The sequence below is a fragment of the Archocentrus centrarchus genome, chromosome 7 (assembly GCF_007364275.1).
Source record: "Archocentrus centrarchus isolate MPI-CPG fArcCen1 chromosome 7, fArcCen1, whole genome shotgun sequence".
Classification (NCBI taxonomy): Eukaryota; Metazoa; Chordata; class Actinopteri; order Cichliformes; family Cichlidae; genus Archocentrus; species Archocentrus centrarchus.
In genome coordinates, this window is record NC_044352.1 from 33,626,237 (window position 1) to 33,646,405 (window position 20,169).

The 20,169-nt window shown below is 38.8% G+C and overlaps 1 protein-coding gene across 3 annotated transcripts; it reads left to right on the plus strand.

Annotated features, from left to right (window-relative positions):
• Positions 1–6,996: 6,996 nt before the first annotated feature.
• On the plus strand, positions 6,997–19,879 carry gata5 (GATA binding protein 5). Of its 3 annotated transcripts, none has more exons than XM_030734134.1 (7): positions 6,997–7,277; positions 7,777–8,449; positions 12,040–12,209; positions 14,087–14,215; positions 14,431–14,515; positions 15,663–15,790; positions 18,373–19,879. In XM_030734134.1, the coding sequence occupies exons 2-7, from the start codon at positions 7,930–7,932 to the stop codon at positions 18,490–18,492; spliced, it is 1,152 nt and encodes a 383-aa protein (XP_030589994.1). In that variant the 5' UTR covers positions 6,997–7,277; positions 7,777–7,929; the 3' UTR covers positions 18,493–19,879. The 3 variants fall into 3 exon arrangements, with proteins under 3 accessions (XP_030589994.1, XP_030589996.1, XP_030589995.1); XM_030734135.1 differs by lacking the exon at positions 6,997–7,277 and adding an exon at positions 7,513–7,575; XM_030734136.1 differs by lacking the exon at positions 15,663–15,790.
• Positions 19,880–20,169: the final 290 nt, after the last annotated feature.

A 20,169-nucleotide genomic window follows, 5' to 3' on the forward strand; every position in this document is an offset into this window, starting at 1 on the left:
GAAAAAAGTTACATCTGTGCCTCATGTTGGCAGAAAACACAAGTTCTTACATACATTTATATCACGCAATGCTACAAATTCTACATATTTTACAATAAAACCTACATATTTACAGTATTCATTTCTTTATCTTGTACATGTTTAACATATTCTGCATGTTAGCTGAAGTTGACAAATAAGTCCAAAGAAGTCTGACAAACTGTGGATGCACACCTCGTGCACCAGCTTCAGCCTTCATGAATTGAAGTGATTACTGAGAGAGAAAAAGATTTAAAAAAAAACAAACTTTTTTTAAAATTTTAAGTTTATTAATTGTATACACTACAGATACGTCCATTTATTTCTAGGAATTTGTTTTCTATTACACTTTTTCTATTGGACAGTTATGCAAAGTAGTTGACATCAATGTGATAATACCTCATTTGCATATTTAAACATTAGATTTCAGAAAATATACTGAAAAATTCTTAATTTAAGCTGGGGTTATTTTACTGTGATACCTGGTTAAATAGTTTAAACTAAATACCTGTTTTCAGTAAAACTGTATGGTATTTTACCATTGTACAAATAGATTTATATGAGCTCCTCTGTAAAAGCCTTTGACTCTAACGTGCCAGTCAAATGAAACAGGAATTTTGAATGTGGATTTATCAATGTTGAGGAAATGCATGTAAACTAGCACATAAAGATAGTGCCTCACTTCCTTTTTAAAAATGAATAAAACATATCAGAGTGAAAATAATCAACTGGAGAAGTTTTCTGTGCAATAGTTTCATTGCCTTATTATAAGTTTTATTTAAGTGCAATGAATTTCTTGACCCATCCATCCACCCTAAACTAGTGGTGTGCGATACTGCAAATTTTGGTATTGATCCGATACAAGTAAATATAGGGCCAGTATTGACGATACCAATACGATACCGATACTTTTGACTTATAAAGGCTGCTTATGTAGGGGAGAGCAGTGTGTCAGGATTTGACATACATCATCATCACTTTGCCAAATCTGAACACATTTTAATGATCACTAAATCACTCTGATTTTTACTTTGCTTAATAATTAACACAATAAAGATAAAATATTAAAACAATTAAATCATAGACTTAGTCTTTTACAGAGTTGATGAGTCCACACAAAGGGTTAGTTTCAATAAAATAATTTAACATAGTTAATGGGCTGAATATTTATTTGACTGCCTGAATATTGTCTATAGGAAATCAGTCTGCTGAAGTAACTGCTAAGATGATAAGTTACTTTTTAACATGAACTAATCCTGAAGAACCGACATGAGTGATGACTGAAACATCACTTTCACCACTATATGAGCTACCTTGTTATTCTTAGCCTCTCTGAAAGGACTGTGACAGTGGGCTCTGTCTCCGGGTCAGGGTCTGGGTCTGGGACTGTCTGAGGGATACCCTTCCTCCTGCTCCTCGGGAACCAAGCTATTTTTTTTCATGCTCTTTTACGTCTTTAAATAAGTCCATGGTGTTCCCACACTAGAGAATTTCTCCCAAAATGCATCACTGTTTACACTGTTTTCATTTCCAGCTGTAAGGTACATCTGCACGACGCTCCCTGCCAGCACACATACTGTAGGTGGGCCCCATATGGGATAAGTAAGGGCAAACATTATGGGCCCCATAAGGTTTTGTCCACAGTTTCCATGGTGGCCCTACAGGGGTTTGCCCAGATAGATTTTAACTGGCCCTGAATATGTGTTCATTGGGACCCAGATGGTTGACTTACATGAGGCCCATGCAGGGTCCATGCATGCATGGGCTATGCTTTCTCACTCACTGCAGCCGACATGACTGCTCAGTGCCACTGAATCACGTGACCGCAGACAACTAATCACAGCTCGGGAGAGGAGGGGGTGGAGCAAAGAGTGCCTGCATGAGAGGAGCTGTGTTTGCACAGACATATCTTGCTCTCTGATGAACAGGAGCAACACACTGAACTTACAGGAGACAAACTTAATTATCGATCCTATCACGCTAATATTGTTCGATACCAATACCAGCTTTGTATCGATAATATCGATATTTTGGATCGATCCGCCCACCACTACCCTAAACTGCTTCTAGCCTGTCTCTGTGGATCTGACTTCAACTTTTCCAAAATATTAAATTGACGATCTCCGAGCTGCTTGTCATTTTTGCCTTGTGATGTGGTGCTCCGTCAGGCGGACTCTCACCAAATTGTTCCAAGATTGTTGGAAGATGTTTGTCTTCCAAAATTTTTAGTATGGTCAAAAAGCAAGTGGACAAGCAGAGGCCCACAAACTGTGATCAGCTTGGAGCACTGATAAGGAAGGAATGAATCACCACCAATCAGGACTGGGATCAGATGCCGAGAGATCCATATGCTGCAGAGAATTGCAGGAGTTATAAAGAAAAAGGGTCACTATTATAAATGCCAACTCTTTGCATAAATTTGATTGTCAATTATATTTAAAAAAAAAAAAAAAAAAAAAAAGCATAAAAAGCAATATAAATTAAAACCGCAAGCGCACCTGGCACGTGTCGACCCATGGCGTGCTCAAGCTGTGCCGCGCTCGGAGATTGTCGCAAACAGGAGAGTAGCGGGCTCACCCGGATGCTGTCAGCCCAGCAGGCTACCCATACCTCACATCATTTGGCCGCCAAACGTCTCCCGTGTCCACTAGGTGGCGTCAGTGAGTGCCTATTAATTAAAGTGTCATGATTCTCTATGTAATGCCTGCACCCAATCACTGAAATTGTAATGGTCATAGGATGATTATCAGAGTACTGCTGATTTCCTTTCGCCACTAGGTGGCATTACAGATGTGAAGCAAAGCAGGTAAATGGGTATGTCCTGTCCCTCTCATGAAGCATGTGAAGCTTGGAACAGATTGGACAATGAGTGCGGAGAGAGTGCGGAGAGAGTGCGGAGTCTCCGGGCTCGAACCAGCAGACTGAGGGACAGCTCCATTCATCAGGCAGTCAGGATGCTTAACTCTCTGCCTGCTCTGCCCCCCTCCCTCCCTCTCTTACTGCCTTAACACACAAACTTTCACACTTTTTCACATACCATATTTCACACTGAACTCATTAAGAACTGGTTATTCTCTCAACTCAAGTTTATGTGCTCATTCAATTACACTACTGTTTATAATTGCACTACTGTTACACTTACACTACTGTCTATACTACAATACCTTTTATATTAGCATCAGCCTTAATGCACAGCACATGTCACTTTACTGTCAATATCAGGGTCTCCATATATATATACTGTGTACATCTACTTTATTCATTCCATATGCCACTTATCTAGATATCAATGCCAGGACCGCTACACGTGGGTATATATGTATGTATATATATGTATATATATATGTGTGTATATATATATATATATATATATATATATATATATATATATATATATATATATATATATATATATATATATATATATATATATATATATACACTTTTATATTTATATATTTATACTGCTATAGTTTATATTTATACTGCTATAGTTTATATTTTACAATTAGGATGGTACCGTATTTTTCTTTTTTATTTATTATGCTACTATTATTTGTTAGTTAAATGTCTACTGTTTATTGTTGCACCATTGGGTCTGAGAGTAACGGAATTTCGATCCTGTGTATGTCCTGTACATATTGCAGATTCGACAATAAAGTTGACTTTGACTTGACTTTGACAATGTATGTTTGAGATGTGACAATTTGGTGACCAGTGGTATATGATTGAATTCCCAAATTCAGAGGGTTGCCACGCAACACCGTTCGAGATTTTATAAAACCTTACATAACTGTTGATGGGCTACTCGTGTAGATGATCTGGAGCCATTTTGGTCTCACTGGGTCAAATGCCCTAGGAGGAGTTGATTCAAATAGCAGACCTGGAAATGACAAAAATTGACACCTTCACTTGAAAATGGCTGACTTCCTGTAGGGTTTAGGTTATGGGTCCAAAAGACTTTTTTGTACATCTTAGGATGTTACATGAGCCTCCACAATTTCAGATATGTAGATAAAATGTAGCTCTGGGGCTACGCAAAATATTGTATTTCATGATATTTCCAGGTCCCACTAGGTGGCGTGCTAACATTTAGGGACTTTATGCATATTATTGTGTTCAGGGCGGGAGGCTTATCAAACCACTAACGTTTGAGGCAGATTGGGCAAGTTGGCTTTGAGTTACAGCCCTTTTTGTGTTCATGGCGAAACACGGAACGTTGCCATCCTGCCAGGGTCACGCCCTTTGGCGAAAACTCCGTTTTGAAAACAGTGTAAGACCAACTCCTTAAGGCTTTCCAGGGGAAATTTGAGATAGTTCAGCTCAACCACCTTGGAGCTGAAGTTGATAACACCCAAAACCTCTGAGTTATTAGAGAGAGGCAGGAAATGGCTAAAATCAGCCATTTGATTCAAAATGGTGGACTTCCTGTTGGGTTTAGGCCATTGGACCCTGCAGTGTTTTTTGTTTGTCTGGACATGTTACATATGTGTACCAAATTTCATACATGTAGTGAAACACAGCAGTGGGAATTGAACTAAAGGTGGCGCTGTAGAGCTATTTTGAAAGGGCCATGCCAACCATTAAAATACTTAAATTTTCACCAGACCTGACATGTGTGCAAAATTTCATAAGTTTTTGAGCATGTTTAGGCCCTCAAAAAAGCAATTAATTTGCCTAAATGTCCAAAGTAATTACAATAGGGCCTTCACACAGGTTGTGCTCGGGCCCTAATAAAAATGAAGTGGAAAAGTGTATGAAATGCAATATTTGTGTCACTACCAAAACTTTTGGCCACAACTGTGTGTATGAAGCACAATGTAGGACACAACATCCCTTGACAGCATGCGATGTTGTGTCAGCCTAACAAAATGCAGAGGGTAATCCACATTGATCTACTGACAGCACAGTCACTTCTGGGTGTCACACTTTATTATATTTTAGTTCCTGATGGCGAGCCTGTCGGAATATGGTGCAAACTTCATTCGACAATATCTTAGTAGTTGAATTATTAAAGGACATGCTACACAAAATTTTGGAAAACCATTTGAAAGCTTGCACTGATCGCAAATATTCCAACCAATATTGCAGTTATGCGGACTTGGACCTTTTACAACAGGGTTTGTGCAGGAATATTTCTTGAACAAGAACAGTGACTCTCTGGTAGGGATAATGGGATTACCAGGCAACCAAAAAAGACTCCAACAGACAAAATAGCCAATGTTCATTAATGAATATTCAATAATAACTTATATGAGGCAAATAAATGTAAATTAACTATACAATAAATGCCCTAAAAGTGACTGTTGTGATGAATAGATGAGAAGGAGGAGCCTGGCTGTATCAGAGGTATTTTGGTTCAGGTGTGAGCCCGTTTACTTTGTTTGAGTGAAAATGTGAGTCCTTTTGCTCTTAGCACATTTATTTTCTAGTCTCATATTCCTAATGTTTTTTGGGGTTTTTTATGCATTTCTTGCCAGAGCAGGATATTACTGTGATCTGAGGCCGAGCTTAAACAATTTGTGCAATATTTCCTCTATTTAAAGAGAGCTGGTTTGCTGCTATATGTAAAAAGAGCTGAAGGAATCCATTATTTTTTTTATTCTTGTTCTTTTTTTGTGATTTTTAAAAGAAATTATATGTTTGAAATTAGAGTTAAAGCTAAAGATTCTAAAATATATTAGTCTTGCATGGTAGTCTTGCATGGGGGAATTGAGAACAGAAAGTTTGCTACTGTATGTGGTATTTTAACAATCAGGTCTCCAAAGTGGCCCCATAATTCCTTTATTTTGTATAAACTTTCAAATATGGAAATCTCACAGTACAGACATTTGGTGACAGTTTCGAAAATCTGCACCAAGTGTTGGGACATTAGACGACGGAAGGAAGGAGACCGGCAGACTCCGCTGTTCCTCCGAGCTGGACGGGTGTAGAAAACCACCGGAAAGATGGACTCCGGACAGGATTTTTTTCCCCCAGTGTCAGGTCTTAATGTTTTTAGACGGTTGAAAGGTCGGATCATCATCGAGCCAAAGGAGAAGGAAAGAAGGCTCTTGGAAATGTTTACAGTTAAAGGACGCTTTGTATGAAGGTGATGTGATGTACTACCCAAAGATTTTTTAATGAAATTTAGCAGAGTTTCCATTCTTTTTTATAAATCGAAAAAAATCTCTGTTAGAATTATTAACTGTTAAATACAATATTTTTCTATTGTCTTTGTTCCTTATATCGCTTCATATTATATTTTCTTTGTGACTTTTTCATCTTTTACATTTCAAAATAAATCCCGTATTATTTTGAGCTTTTTGTTGTTTTTCCTTTTAAGTCAATTTCATATTTATTAAGAGTTATGTCAGCAGTTATTTAAGCTATCATCCCTTCACCTCTCGAATAATTCCCACTGGCTCCTCTGAGCTGCCAGCGGCACATAAATTGAGTGTTTTACATACAGTCGTTTGTTGCTCATGTTTTATCAAGGAGCGATTTAATAGAGATAAATGTGAGGAGCTCATTTAATTGATTTGAAAATGAAAGCCTTGGGAGCAGCAAGTATTAGTTGATTTTCTGTTTCGAATTTGGAAAACATAACAAGTGACTTTCAAAGTGAACAAAAAGTCTAGTGTCCTGCATTAAATTCCCCTGTAGAAAAATATCTATGAAGCCTAAAGACAATTCCATAATGCAGAGCAGGATCATGAATGCTGCTGTGTATAAATCCCAGTAGAACCTCCAGATGAGTTTATCTTCCTTCAATGTAATATTATATTAAAGCTTCTACTTTAGAACCCCTCAATCCTCAGATTTAGGCCCTCTCCTCCCCTCTCGTACACCCTGGGGTCCTCCCTCCTTACCGCCTTCCTTCCCTCCCTTCCTCTGTCCCCACCTAGGCCTACCTCAGATCTTGGAGCTGCGTCACGTGTTTTTCTCCCGTACAAATTTTCCTGTAGGAGAGCGAATATGCGCACAACAGCAATTATCAGCGACAGTAACTAACTCTAGATATACGCAGAGGTATAGAAGCGCCGCGGTTATCCGGGACTCCCCTCCCCCCGGGGAAAAAAAAAAACTACTCAGATTTATCTGAGATCACTTGCGCGCAACTTTTACGCATTAAACCCGAGATATCTGGAGAGGCTCAGCTCAGTTCCATCGCCTGTCTGTGTCTGCACGGAGTGAGAAAGTTTGCCCACTGCGCTGCACTATTGAGATTTTGACTGCTAAAAGACCGGACTGTTTTATCAGCCGACCGTCCTTATCTGGTGAGATAATACACTGAGAGCCCTTGGAAAGAAACGGCGTTACTCTTGTACACGGCGGACAGCCATTATCAACGTTTTATGTTTTGATTTACTATTGATAGAAAATATATGCATGGCGGATATGGATGGGGAACTCACTATCTTTTGTACTTTTTGATTGGGTTTCCGTTTCTGATTTAATGAGCCAGCTGTGAAGCCGCAAGATGTGTGGGGTTGCTGATAGCCGGCTCTGAGTGCGCAGATATCCTTGATCATTAATGTCATTTTAATCCATTTCATGTCAATCAAAGTGATACAGGTGAAATATGAAATATGTCTGACAGGAGTTATAGGCTCGTTTTGGTATGCCTCACTGATGGGATTGGGGGGGGGGGGGGGGGCATCTGTATTTTCTGCAGTAACGCTTAGCTAGAAAAAATTAATAAATAAAAAAACAGTTGTCCGTGAAACTTTAACAGTGTTTTTCAGTTATCTTGTTTCTCTCTACATTTGTCTTTAGCAAGGCAGGGATTCCCCATCAAGGCACAAAAGTTCATTGGAGGAGGGTGGAAGAGATTTGTGGACATAACATCTCCGCGGTACTGAGACTAACCGAAGAAGTCATCTCCGTATTTATCAGTTTTCAGCCCGGAAGTATATTTTGGAAGAAAAAATGTATCAAAGCCTGGGTTTGTCTTCCAATCCGTCCCCTTACACACACGACACCGGGAATTACATCCATCCCTCGGCCAGTTCCCCTGTCTACATCCCCTCCACCAGAGTCCCTGCCATGCTGCCCACCCTGCCCTACCTGCAAACCTGCGACTCGCCCCATCAGTCTCACGGCCTCAGCGGTCACCACGGCTGGCCCCAGGCCGGCACAGACGGCTCTTCCTTCACGCCCAACAGCCCCCACCCTACGCACGGATTCTCCTACTCGCACAGCCCGCCTGTGAGCGCGAACACCGGGCGAGACGCGACCTACCAGAGCCCACTGGTTCTCGGAAACGGAGCTCGGGCGGATCAGTACGGAGGCACTCTGGTGCGTTCGGTCGGAGGATCCTACTCCAACCCGTACGCCTATATGAGCCCGGAGATAGCGACGTCCTCCTGGACGCCAGGACATTTTGAAAGCGGAGTGATCAGTCTGCAGGGCCGTCAGGGATGTCTGTCCGGGAGAAGATCCAGTCTGGGTAAGCGCAAGCCCCAAACCCATACATCAGATTTCTAAAAATATTTTGAAATTCGCCTTCTTTCAGATTTACTGTCATTTTAAAATCAAAGAATCATCATCAAACCCTGGAGATAAGTGAGGGGTTTAAAAAATAAGAATTTTTAAAATAATTTTGTGATGATTTATTTTAAATTTGTTTTAAAAATCGGTTTTAATGTGGTCAGCATTTTAAAAGACACAAGATCACATAACTATACTTATAATCTCACCTGCTAACTTTCTTCCAAATATTAAGAACCTAGTAACAGTGACGTCTGTATCTTCAGCAAAAATAAATAGATATGAATATGAGGAACAGTTTATTCCTGAATTCGATAATGTTTTTGCTCCAGAATAATTGTTTTTAACATGGAAGAGGTTCTTTTTAACCCTCGTTTATCACTTGTTATAAAGGCCCAGGCGGTTATTTATTATAGGAGCTGACAGAGAGGCCTGTAACATAATGCTTGTTTCATGGGTTCGATGATTTAATCAAAGTGTCCTAAACATTTCCACGTTAGATTTAAACAACACTCATTCTTCAAGAAGAGAGCGCCGCCGCTAAAAACGATCAATTAAAATGTTAATTTAATTCCTTGTTTTAATCACGAGCTTCAATACACAAAAGCCCAGTGAAAAGAGCCACTGGCGTGACAATGAGAGCGGTTATCACCTCGATCAGACGGTTGAAATGTCTCTACGTGTAGCCGTCACCATTTATTAAGAGGCCACGTGTTGGATGGGGGAGGCAGGAGTGTTTGAAGTTCATGATTGGAAAGAGTTTGATGGTCTGACACCTTTTAAAATATTGACAGATAAATGAAACCTAATTTAGTCCTTTTAGCGCATTGTTGGTTTCATTGTAGAGCCATTAGGATTCTAGAAAGGCTTAACGGGGGAATTATATTGTTTATCTTCTTATTTTGTTAACATAATCAAACATAAATGTTCATAACATAATCAAACATAAAGATCCCTTGCATTATTTTTAGTGGTAAAGTATTCATATCTTCTGTCCAAGCATTTGTTTATTGGGCTGCTTTTGTAGGCCCCGATATAGAGTGTTCTAAAAGAAGGTTAACAGTGGATTGATGGATATTTTCTGCTCCAGGCATTTAAATTTGGGATTAAAACTTCACAAAGAGAAAAAAACTGTAGAGACAGTCTTTGAAGCCTTAAAGTCATGGGCAGAATTTATGATCCAGGACAGTGTTGATAATTAAAATAGTCTACACTACGAATTTGATATTAACAAGTTTCCATCATATCTATAAAGGATTTCAAAAACAGTTTAGCTTCTTTCCTGTTTCCTTTGAATGCAGGCGTGAGTGCTGGGAAGGCAACAGGCTTCCAAGAGTGCGTTCAAATATTTAAAAAAAAAACAATTACATCATCAATGTGTGAAGTTTAAGGTTTAATGATTTACCAAATGAAGTTATTTAGTCTAGTATAATTTAAGATCTCCGGTAAGCAGAGTAGGTTATGGACTGCGTGTAATTGTAGGCAAAGTAAAGAAAACGTCCTCATTTTTTAAATTGATCCCCAAAGACTCCCTGTCAAATTTTAGTCCTCAGCACTTTCCAAATCAAACAAATCAAACTCATGTATAATGTTTACATGTAATTAGTGTGCGCACGCACGCACGCACGCACACGCACACACACACACACAAACTGGAGAGGAAAACAGAGGAATTGGGTTAAATCAACTCATCTGTTTACTAGTTTACTAGTTGTATGTATACATTTTAGTTTCTAATTAATTCAGTTTAGAATGTTCTTTTAAAACTTAAAAATATGCGTTCTTTTTTAAGCAAGCATATCTATGTATTTTAGAGCTGTGCTTTGCGCACAGGCATGAAATGAAAGAATTTTTTTTCTCTTTCGTTCTTATGTTTTGATCTCAGACTCAGTTGTCCTTGTCATTATTTCCAAGCACACTGTAAACCCAGATTTTGATTCCACTTAAAAATATTGAGTTCATATTACTTAAAATTGCCTAGAATGTGAACATTACTTGTTAATGCTGAGTAGACTGTACTTTTTGATGGTCTATCTTATTGTAATTGTTTGAGTTCAAACAACTTAATATCATCAAGTTTTGTACCTGCTAAAAATCTAGTTTAGACCAGTTTTAACAGATTGGATTAATGCGCAGCTGCATGGTGGCATGATGGTTAGCACTGCTCCCTCACAGCTATCTGATAATCTGGGTTCAATTCCACCTTAGCCTGGGACTCTTGCTGTGTGGAGTTTGTATGTTCTCCCCGTGTCTGTATGGGTTTCCTCCCACAATCTGAAGACGTGCAGTTACTGGAGTTAGGTTAATTGGTCTCTCTAAATTGCCCACAGGTGTGAATGGTTGTCTGTGTCAGCCCTGCAACAGGCTGGTGACCTGTATGGGGTGTACCCTGCATCTTACTGCCTTGTCAGCTGGGATAGGCTCCAGCCCCCACCACCCCCACACAACCATCAAAAGACATTTTATTTTTTCATGAACTATAAAAGATAAGTTTGGTCAATTAGAACATACAATTTAGTTCAATTGGAAATGGAGTAGTGCTTACTTAACAGGCTGACTTAAATAAACTGTTTCATTACTTAAAAAATTTAAGTCAACGAGTTACCTTGGTTTTTTTAAGTAGATTCAACTTATCCGGGTTTAAGGTGCAGTTAAATGGTGAGGATGTTGACTTACCTATAGGCTGATTGTGAAGATTAATATTAAAGGCAAACTCTCATTACTTCTAGCTTCCTAAATACCAGTAACTACAACTTTTTCAGAAGAATTTTAGGTTCATAAAAAAAGTGAGTGCTCCTCTTATAGCATCTCACAATTTTCAAATATAAAATGCAGGTTTTAAAGATCACGTTTTGAGAGTACAGCGGTATATTTTCTCCTGGAATAATTAGAAGCACAACCACAAGTTAAAATATAAGTCCAGGACAGCTTTGTCCCGTTTGCTTCAAGCCTGGCTCGCTCCTTTTGTCTATCTTTCTCTGGGTTATCGATGGAGGGATTAAGTATTTGAGCAATTAATGCCAGAAGCCCGTAGTGTGTCACAGCGTGATGGATTGGCGGATGACCCCCCCCCCCCCCCCCCCCCCCCCCCCCCCCCCCCGCCCCGCGCCCAAGAAAAAGGAGATTCCTTCATTTGATTCATTCGCTGGAGTTTAGTGCCCTCGTCATATGGACTGGGAAGGGAAGTGTGTGTGTGTGTGTGTGGGGGGGGGGCGGGTAAATTCTTGTCTGGCTATTAATCAGGCACTGGCCCGTAACTACAACCCCACCACGCACGCCCTCGTACGCCGTAAAAGTTCAGAGGGAGGTGTTGTAAACAGGAATGTTGCTTATTAATGTATTCATCTATCTGTCTGATTGGTGACACTGTACAAACTACAACTGGACATGAGTGTTGTCATGTGAACACGTCCCAAAAGCTCAAATGAAATAATCTGGCCAGCAGCTATTAACAATAAGCTTTCAAAATAATCAGAGGTATGGTAATAAAAATGTTGTATGCAACGCGGATGTGTGTCTGATGTGCTTTTTTTTCCCTCTGGTGTTCAGACCTGATAGACGACATGCCCACAGAGGGCAGGGAGTGCGTCAACTGCGGCTCCGTGTCGACGCCGCTGTGGCGCAGAGACGGTACTGGTCACTACTTGTGCAACGCCTGCGGCCTCTATCACAAGATGAACGGCATCAACAGGCCTCTCATCAAGCCGCAGAAACGACTGGTAAGACTCACGGAAAGGCAAAAGTAAACATATATATATATATAATATAGTATATAGTATAATATATAATATAGTATACATATATAATGAAAATGACATTGCACATTTAGGTTTTCATATCATGTGATGAGCTGAACCTCAAGTTATCTTAATTTTTTATTTATGTATTTATTTATTTATTGGGGGGGGGGGGGGTTCTACAGTTTAAAAGAACCCCACATTTTCTATTTACATTGATAGGTGTGAAAATGTAAAAGTAGGCAAAGTAGACTACTTTGCCTACTTTACATTTTCATATCACTCCAGACTGTCATTTGTTTTGTTTTGTTTTTTGAATATTTAATTTTTTCAGGTGTATGTGCTGGTGTAATTTAAACTACAAAATAATTTTGATTTCCACCAGGTAGTACAACGTTAAAATTCATGAGTAAAATGTCCCTTTTCATGGATTGGTAGTAATTAATTATTTTACAAGGATTTTACTATGCAGAAGCATGTTGCAGCTACTGAGCATTTAAATTACTTAGATTTCTATTTAAAAACAATAAAAACCATGAAGTAAGAAAACAGCGACGTTATTTTTATAATAATAATAATAATAATAATAATAATAATAATAATAATAATAGCCTTTTTTACCCACCTTAGAAACATGACCAGTAGCCAAAGAAAAGGCCTAGAAACACAAACATATTTCATCTTTGGTGAGTCATGGTTGACTCATCATTAATGAAAATTACATTGCACATTTACGTTTTCATATCATGTGATGAGCTGAACCTCAAGTTATCTTAAGATTTATTTATGCATTTATTTATTTATTGGGGGGGGGGGGTTCTAGAGTTTAAAAGAACCCCACATTTTCTATTTACATTGATATGAAAGCATGAAATCATCTCTCTGAGGAAAGCTGGGACAAAGAAAAATGCAACTTCTGGGGAGCTTCTTTAAGATTTTTGATTTTTTTGTTATAGTATCAGATTACAAACACAGTCATCCCAATGGTATTTTACATATACTAAGGACAATATCTTAGAAAATTATAAAAACAAATCCAAAAATTCCAAACAAACAACAAAAAAACAAACACTTGATAACAAGAAAAAAATAGGGCAACTGAAGCAGCTGAGCAGATTCAGATCAAACTTCATCAGTGCTTTCCATAACTGGCCAAATCACTTTGGTATTAGTGTAAAAAGTCAGTTGTTCCTTTTAACTATTAGTTAATCAATGAAGCAACAAAGTAGCACAATTTCAAAAGTATTAAACCTTCAATTAGATGGTTAATAATCACTTTATTTTTATATTGTGAATTATGTCTTTATATTCATATTCTTTGGTAGATCAAATATATCCTGTTACTCAATTCAAAGCAGATACTGATCAGAAACCATTCAGAAAATGGCAATAGCTCTGTCATTGTGTGTCAAGACTTCCATGACTGTGTGTTTCCCAGGAACCTCCCTCTCCAGAGCAGCTGTGGCTGCCAGTTACCCAACGAGGCTCTTTTCTGTTTTTATTTGTCCTGTGCTGACCTTGCCCTTGATAAGAGCTGTTTTTAGACAAGGTTCTGCTGAGCAATGTGACTTTCTGGTGCTGCTGCTTTTGCCTCACACCAAGCCAAATAGATATTCACACTTGAAAGAATTATTTATGTGGTCTTTACATGTCTTTACAGCTAATGATTTTTTTCTTTTGCATTGACCTGGAGGCATTCATCATTGTTATACTAATATACTAACATCCTGCGATTCACTGTAAAAGCTGAGGGAACAGCTTTGACGCACATTTCTCAAACATTACTTCAAGATGTGTTGTGTGAGCATTTGTCATTTCAGACAGTTGATAGTTTACCATTCAAATTTCTCCTCCTGCAGCAGACCACATCACGCCGGGCCGGCTTGTGCTGCACTAACTGCCACACCAGCACCACTACACTGTGGAGACGCAATGCTGAGGGAGAGCCTGTCTGTAACGCCTGTGGCCTCTACATGAAGCTGCATGGGGTAGGTCATGCTAAAAGGCTCCTTTAGTAAGCTTCTTGCTCGAGCAGGGAGCAGCTCATTATTTGCACAGCGTAAAACCTCTCCAAGGGCATTGTGGTTACTGTTATCAGAGTGTGGGAGGAGAGGTTGTGTGGGTTGTCATGACACTCTAGTCTCTGTTCTATGAGTGCCTGGGAGGTACACTCAACTTATTTGTGTTGCTGTATTCCCTCCAGGTGCCCAGACCTCTGGCCATGAAGAAAGAAAGCATTCAGACAAGGAAGCGCAAACCCAAGTTGCCCAAGAATAAAACATCCACAGGTAGGTCAAAGGGAGGAAGAGACTAAAATATGAATGATGATGTGTAGGGAAAAGAACAGTCAATGAAATCACCATCAGTGATATGAGTTACTTAAATGCATTTTGACATGTCAGAATATAATACACTGCTCAAAAAAAAAAATAATAATAATTAAAAGAACAATTTTTAATCAGAGTACAGCATCAAGTCAATTAAACTTTAGGGATATTGATCTGGTCATTTAACTAGTCAAGAGGGTTGTTAATCAGTTTCAGCTGCTTTGGTGTTATTGAAATTAAAAGGTGTGCAAGAAAGGCAACAGTGAGACAACCCCCAAAACATAATGGATTTACATGTGGAGGCCACTGACATTTTTCCCTCACTCTTTTCTGACTGATTTTTCATTAGTTTTGTGTTTGGCTCGGGTCAGTGTCACTGGTGGTAGCGAGATGATGCCTGGACCCTACAGAAGTTACACAGGTAGTCCAATGCCTCCAGAATGGCACGTCAATACGTGCCATTGCTGTGTCTCCCCGGCATAATCCTCAGGAGCACTGGGTCCTGGGTTCTTCCTGGTGCACAACAATGCCCAGCCTCATGAGAGTATGTAGGTAGTTCCTGGAGGTTAAAAGAACTGATACCATTGTCTAGCCTCCATGCTCACCTGACCTAACTCCAATAGAACACTTCTGGGACATTATGTTTCAGTCGATCCAACACTGCCAGGTTGCACCTCAGACTCTCCAGGAGCTCAGTGATGTCCTGGTCCAGATCTGGGAGGAGTTCTTTTAGGACACCATCCAATGTCTCATTAGGAGCCCTGATGTTGTCTGTCATGCATATAAGCACGTGGGGTCCACACAAACTACTGAGTACCATTCTGAGTTGAAATTTCAGCAAAATGGACTAACATGCTGCATCATTGTTTCACTTTGATTTTAGAGTGTCTTTGAATTGAGCCCTCAGTAGGTTGATTATTTTCATTTCCATCAAATAATGTGGCATCTTTTCATTACTAACACATTATCCACTCCGTATCAGTATAGATATCCAGGTTTTCCAAAGGTTTTTCTAAAAGTTTTCCAGAATCCACAAACAATTCCGATAAGCATGTCAATGTATTAACATAACCCCATAACTCATTTAATTGTCCTGTTAATCCTTCAGGATCTGTCACCTCTGACACCAGCTCCCCAACCTCCCTATCAGTCTCAGAGCATGCTTCCACTATTAAGAGTGAGCCCAGCATGGCCCCATCACCCTATACTGGACAGACTGTCACATCTGCAAGTCAGGTAAAAGGTTTCTTTGCAAATTCTATATTAGACTGTGTAGAGGCTAAATTAAGCAGCAGTTAAACAGGTACTCAGTAGATTTCATTTAGTAAGTTCTTTAGGTTTTTTTTTAAACCTGCCTTGCTTAAGGCATAACAATAATCAGTGGTAAATTAAATTTGCTGAAACATCTGTGATAAATATAGCATTCTAGAGGCAAATCTCTCTGCAGACATATCTCACCAGTTATTTAAACTTTGTCAAGCAGTTAAAGGTCATTCAGAAACATATTTTATGAAAATGTTCCATTCAGCTTTATTCATACTTGCTAAAACCATTTCAATAAGAGCAATGGGACAAAAGCATTGACATCTAACTAGAAATTATAGGAAGTAACAGTGTTTAAGAACATTTTTAAGCTCCCTCACATTTACAGAAAGACATTGATTCTAAATGTTTTGCTTGGTCTTCTACTCCAAAAATTCCAAAGAGATTCCTGTTTGTAGTAAAATCTACTGCTTCCAAATGAGCCTTACAATGATTCTCTATCTATCTATCTATCTATCTATCTATCTATCTATCTATCTATCTATCTATCTATCTATCTATCTATCTATCTATCTATCTATCTATCTATCTATCTATCTATCTATCTATCTATCTATCTATCTATCTATCTATCTATCTATCTATAGATATTTGAATTAATTATATGAATTTTTAAAAAGGTCATTATTTTATATATTCTGTATTCATTACATATAAAGTGAAATATTTGAAGCCTTTTTGTGTTTTACTTTTAATGAATATGGCTTATAGATCATCAAAATCAAAACTCCACTCCAGAGAGGGTGTCTATCTTCCAAATCCAAACTGGGAGCTGGTTCAACAGAAGATGTGCCTGAAAGCTGAAGGCTCTTTCTCCCATTCTACTCTTAAGTATCCTAGGAACCACAAGTAAGCCAGCAGTCTGACTTTAATGGAAAGTTGACAGGAAGGAAAACGGTGCTCAAGCAATTGGGATGCCAGCAACCTTGAGAGGGTTGTCAAGGAAAAATCAATTCAAAAACTTGAGAAGTTCATATGATGTCAGTGCATCAAGAGCCACCAGAAATCATGTTTTTAGCAAAGGGGCTTATACCTGTCACATTCGTATATATAGACAGCAGACAACATCACAAATGTCTTACCTTGGCTAAGAAGAAAAAGAACTGGACTGTTGCTCAGAGGAAATCAAAGGTCCTGGAGTCTGGAAGAAGAGTGGAGTGGCAGACAATCAAAGGTGTTTGAAGTGCAGCGTTAAGTTTTCAAAGTCTTTGATGATTTAGGGTTCCATTTCCTCTGCTGGTATTGGTAGTGGTAATTCCAATGTTAATGCAGCCGTCAATTCACACGTCATACTTCTATTTGCTGACAAGCTTTATGGAGATGTCAATTTCCTTTTCCAGAAAGAATCAGCACCTGCCTATAGTGCCAACCAAGTTATCACTGTGCTTGATTGGCTGGCAAACTCATCTGACCTTAACCACACAGAGAATCTCTTCAATATTGCCAAGAGAAACTCAACTCAACTGAAGTCAACTTTATTTTAAAGCACTTTAAAATCAAATGCAGTTGGCCAAAGTGCTGTACACAGAAAGATGAATACTACCTGATACAAAAGTAAAGATGGCTGCTGCCAAAGCAACCTGGGCTTCAATAACATCTTAGCCGTGCCATAACCTGATTGCCTGATTGCCACACTGCACTGATGCAGACTGGTAACGGAGCCCCAACCAGCTATTGAGTGCAGCAATGAACATACAGTTTGCGATATTGTATTTCTGATTTTCACAGAAATGCACAGTGGTGCAGTGGTTGGCACTGTTGCCTCACAGCAAGAAGGTTTTGAATGTGAATGGTTGTCTGCCTCTCTGTGTTGGCCCTGCAACAGGCTGGTGACCTGTACAGGATGTGCCCTGCCTCTCGCCCTATGTCAGCTGGGATAGGCTCCACCCCCCACCCCCCCACCCCAAACTTGAACAGGATAAGTGGAAGAGGATGGATGGATGGATGGATGGATGGATGGATGGATGGATAAGCCATAATCATCCAAATTGAAACAAAGGGCTGATATATTTCACTTTGTGTAAGAAATATAGAATATATCATCACCCTCTTAAAATAATGGCTTAAGTAATTTATTTCATGTTTTTCAGAAAAGACTGTTTTAAGAGGGTTGCTTTTTTTTAATTAAATGACAAAAAGAACTTTTCACAATGTTCAGCTTTCTTGAGATGCAGTAGCATACAAAAGATGGATGGATCTTTTGGGTCTGAGAAGTGAAGCCAATACAGAACTACCTCAAACCTGTAACCATTCCAATAGCCAGCAGAGGGTGACTTCTCTGGCTACAAAAACACATCTGGTTGTATAGAAGTCAATGGGAAAACTGCCCTTGGCTGCCTTGATGTAAGACCTCAGCAAATATTTTGTTGATAAGTTTATCAGTGAAATTGCTAGTTTGAGGTATTTTTGAACACAGTATGATGCTCATATTGTAAATTATGCTGTGTATGCTTATTGTCTAAGTAGTCATTTTTGAATGTCTTCCCTTTCTGTAGACTGCTTCTCAGTTGGACAGCACAGGCTCAGGACATGTGGACATTAAATATGAGGATTTTCCTTTCACGCCAACCTCCATGGCCCCACAGAATTCCTGGTGTGCGCTGTCTCAAGCATGAGCAAACTCAGCTACAAGAACAATATTAACCTAATTTGGCTTCATCAATAAGGCCATCTCTCCATCCTGAAATTTCTTCTCAATGGCTCTGAAGCTGAGGAGGGACCACATAATATCGGTATCAAAAGAAGCTGCACAAGATCAGCCCAAGGACACCTGACATATTGTAGCACTCTGTGGCTCTGTAACTGAAGGATAAACGGCTCACCTGGACTCCATTTTTAAAGGATGTATGCGAGTTGTTCAAAGACTCTGGACTGACTATTCTAAACTCATATCCAGCAACCGTATTTCCTCAGAGGAACAACTACTACCTATTGCTAAGAGATATTGCTATTTTTGATGATACTTTACACAGCAAACCAATGCAAGGACAGTCAAGTGGAATTCTATGAGCTATAACCCCTTTTTATAACTGACATCCAACTTCATATGGGTCATTTGTTGCTTCAGTATGAAATTCTCAGAAGGGGAAGCAAAGTGCAGAAGCAAAAAGACTTCACCTGGACTGGGAGTTTGACTCTTATCTCTCACAACTTTACAGTTTCAGTTTCATTCACTGTGTAGTCCAGTTTGGTTTGGTTAAAGCACTACAACTACTTGGTTAGGTATGGGCACAAAAACTTATGGTTAGCATTGTATACAAACTATTTGGTTTGTATATGGTTAAGCAGTTAAGCAGTTAACCAAGTTACAGTTTGACCAAGATCATACTTTTTTACAGCTAGAAAAAAAGCTCCATTCTTTAGGTTTCTAGGGTTCCACATTTTCTATAGGTGACATCACCTGGGTACATTTTATATGCAATTATTCACATAGCTGTTAGATGCTACTTATCTTTTAAAACATGACTAAGGTTCATAACTTGCAAAGATAACCTAACCAGTTGTTTTCAGGGAACAGTTTGATCATATTTTCCTTGTGTTAAAATGTCATCCTCACAGCCTCACTGTTGTGTGTGGGGTTTCCATGAACATGTTTTCATGTTATTGTCACTGCAAGAAAGAAATCCAGAAAATGCCTTTATGACTGTTGAGCATGTCTCATTCCCTTGTTGATAATTAACTTTTATAGGCACATTATTTGTGTTGAGATAAGGACAGTTAAAAGTCATTGTAGACACTAAAACCAGTCAGTTATGGCCCACTGTTCCCTTGTAGTATGGCTGTTGTGTTGTATGTGTCTAAGTGATGATGCTTAGATTATGTTAGATTTGTTTTTACAAGGAACAGAAGATATAAAATGCATCCTGAAAGAAGTGTTTGAAAACCAGGACCAGTTATTTCAGTTCTGACATAACTAAATACGAGGATTTTTACTGCTCTAAAATTTCATCTTAATGAAAGTGCAATTACTCTTTTTTTTTCCTTCAAAAGTTGAAGACAAAAAGTGTGAAATTATTGTAAATATAATCTAAATTTATTATCTGTATTTTGTTAATATGTAATATTCTTATAATTTTGTTATATTTTTCTTTGCTCTTTAATGCTCTTTGGAATCTGTTCAGGTTAATAAAACTGATTCATGTTTTATAAATTTGGTGAAAGGAATGTTTTTTTAAATGAATCTGGATACTTTTAAATGTATTATAAAGTAGATATGGTTTAAAACCGTTATTCCAGTAGGTGAATATTTTGATAACTTAATGATTAGGTCATGTTTACATTTCTTTTGCTGC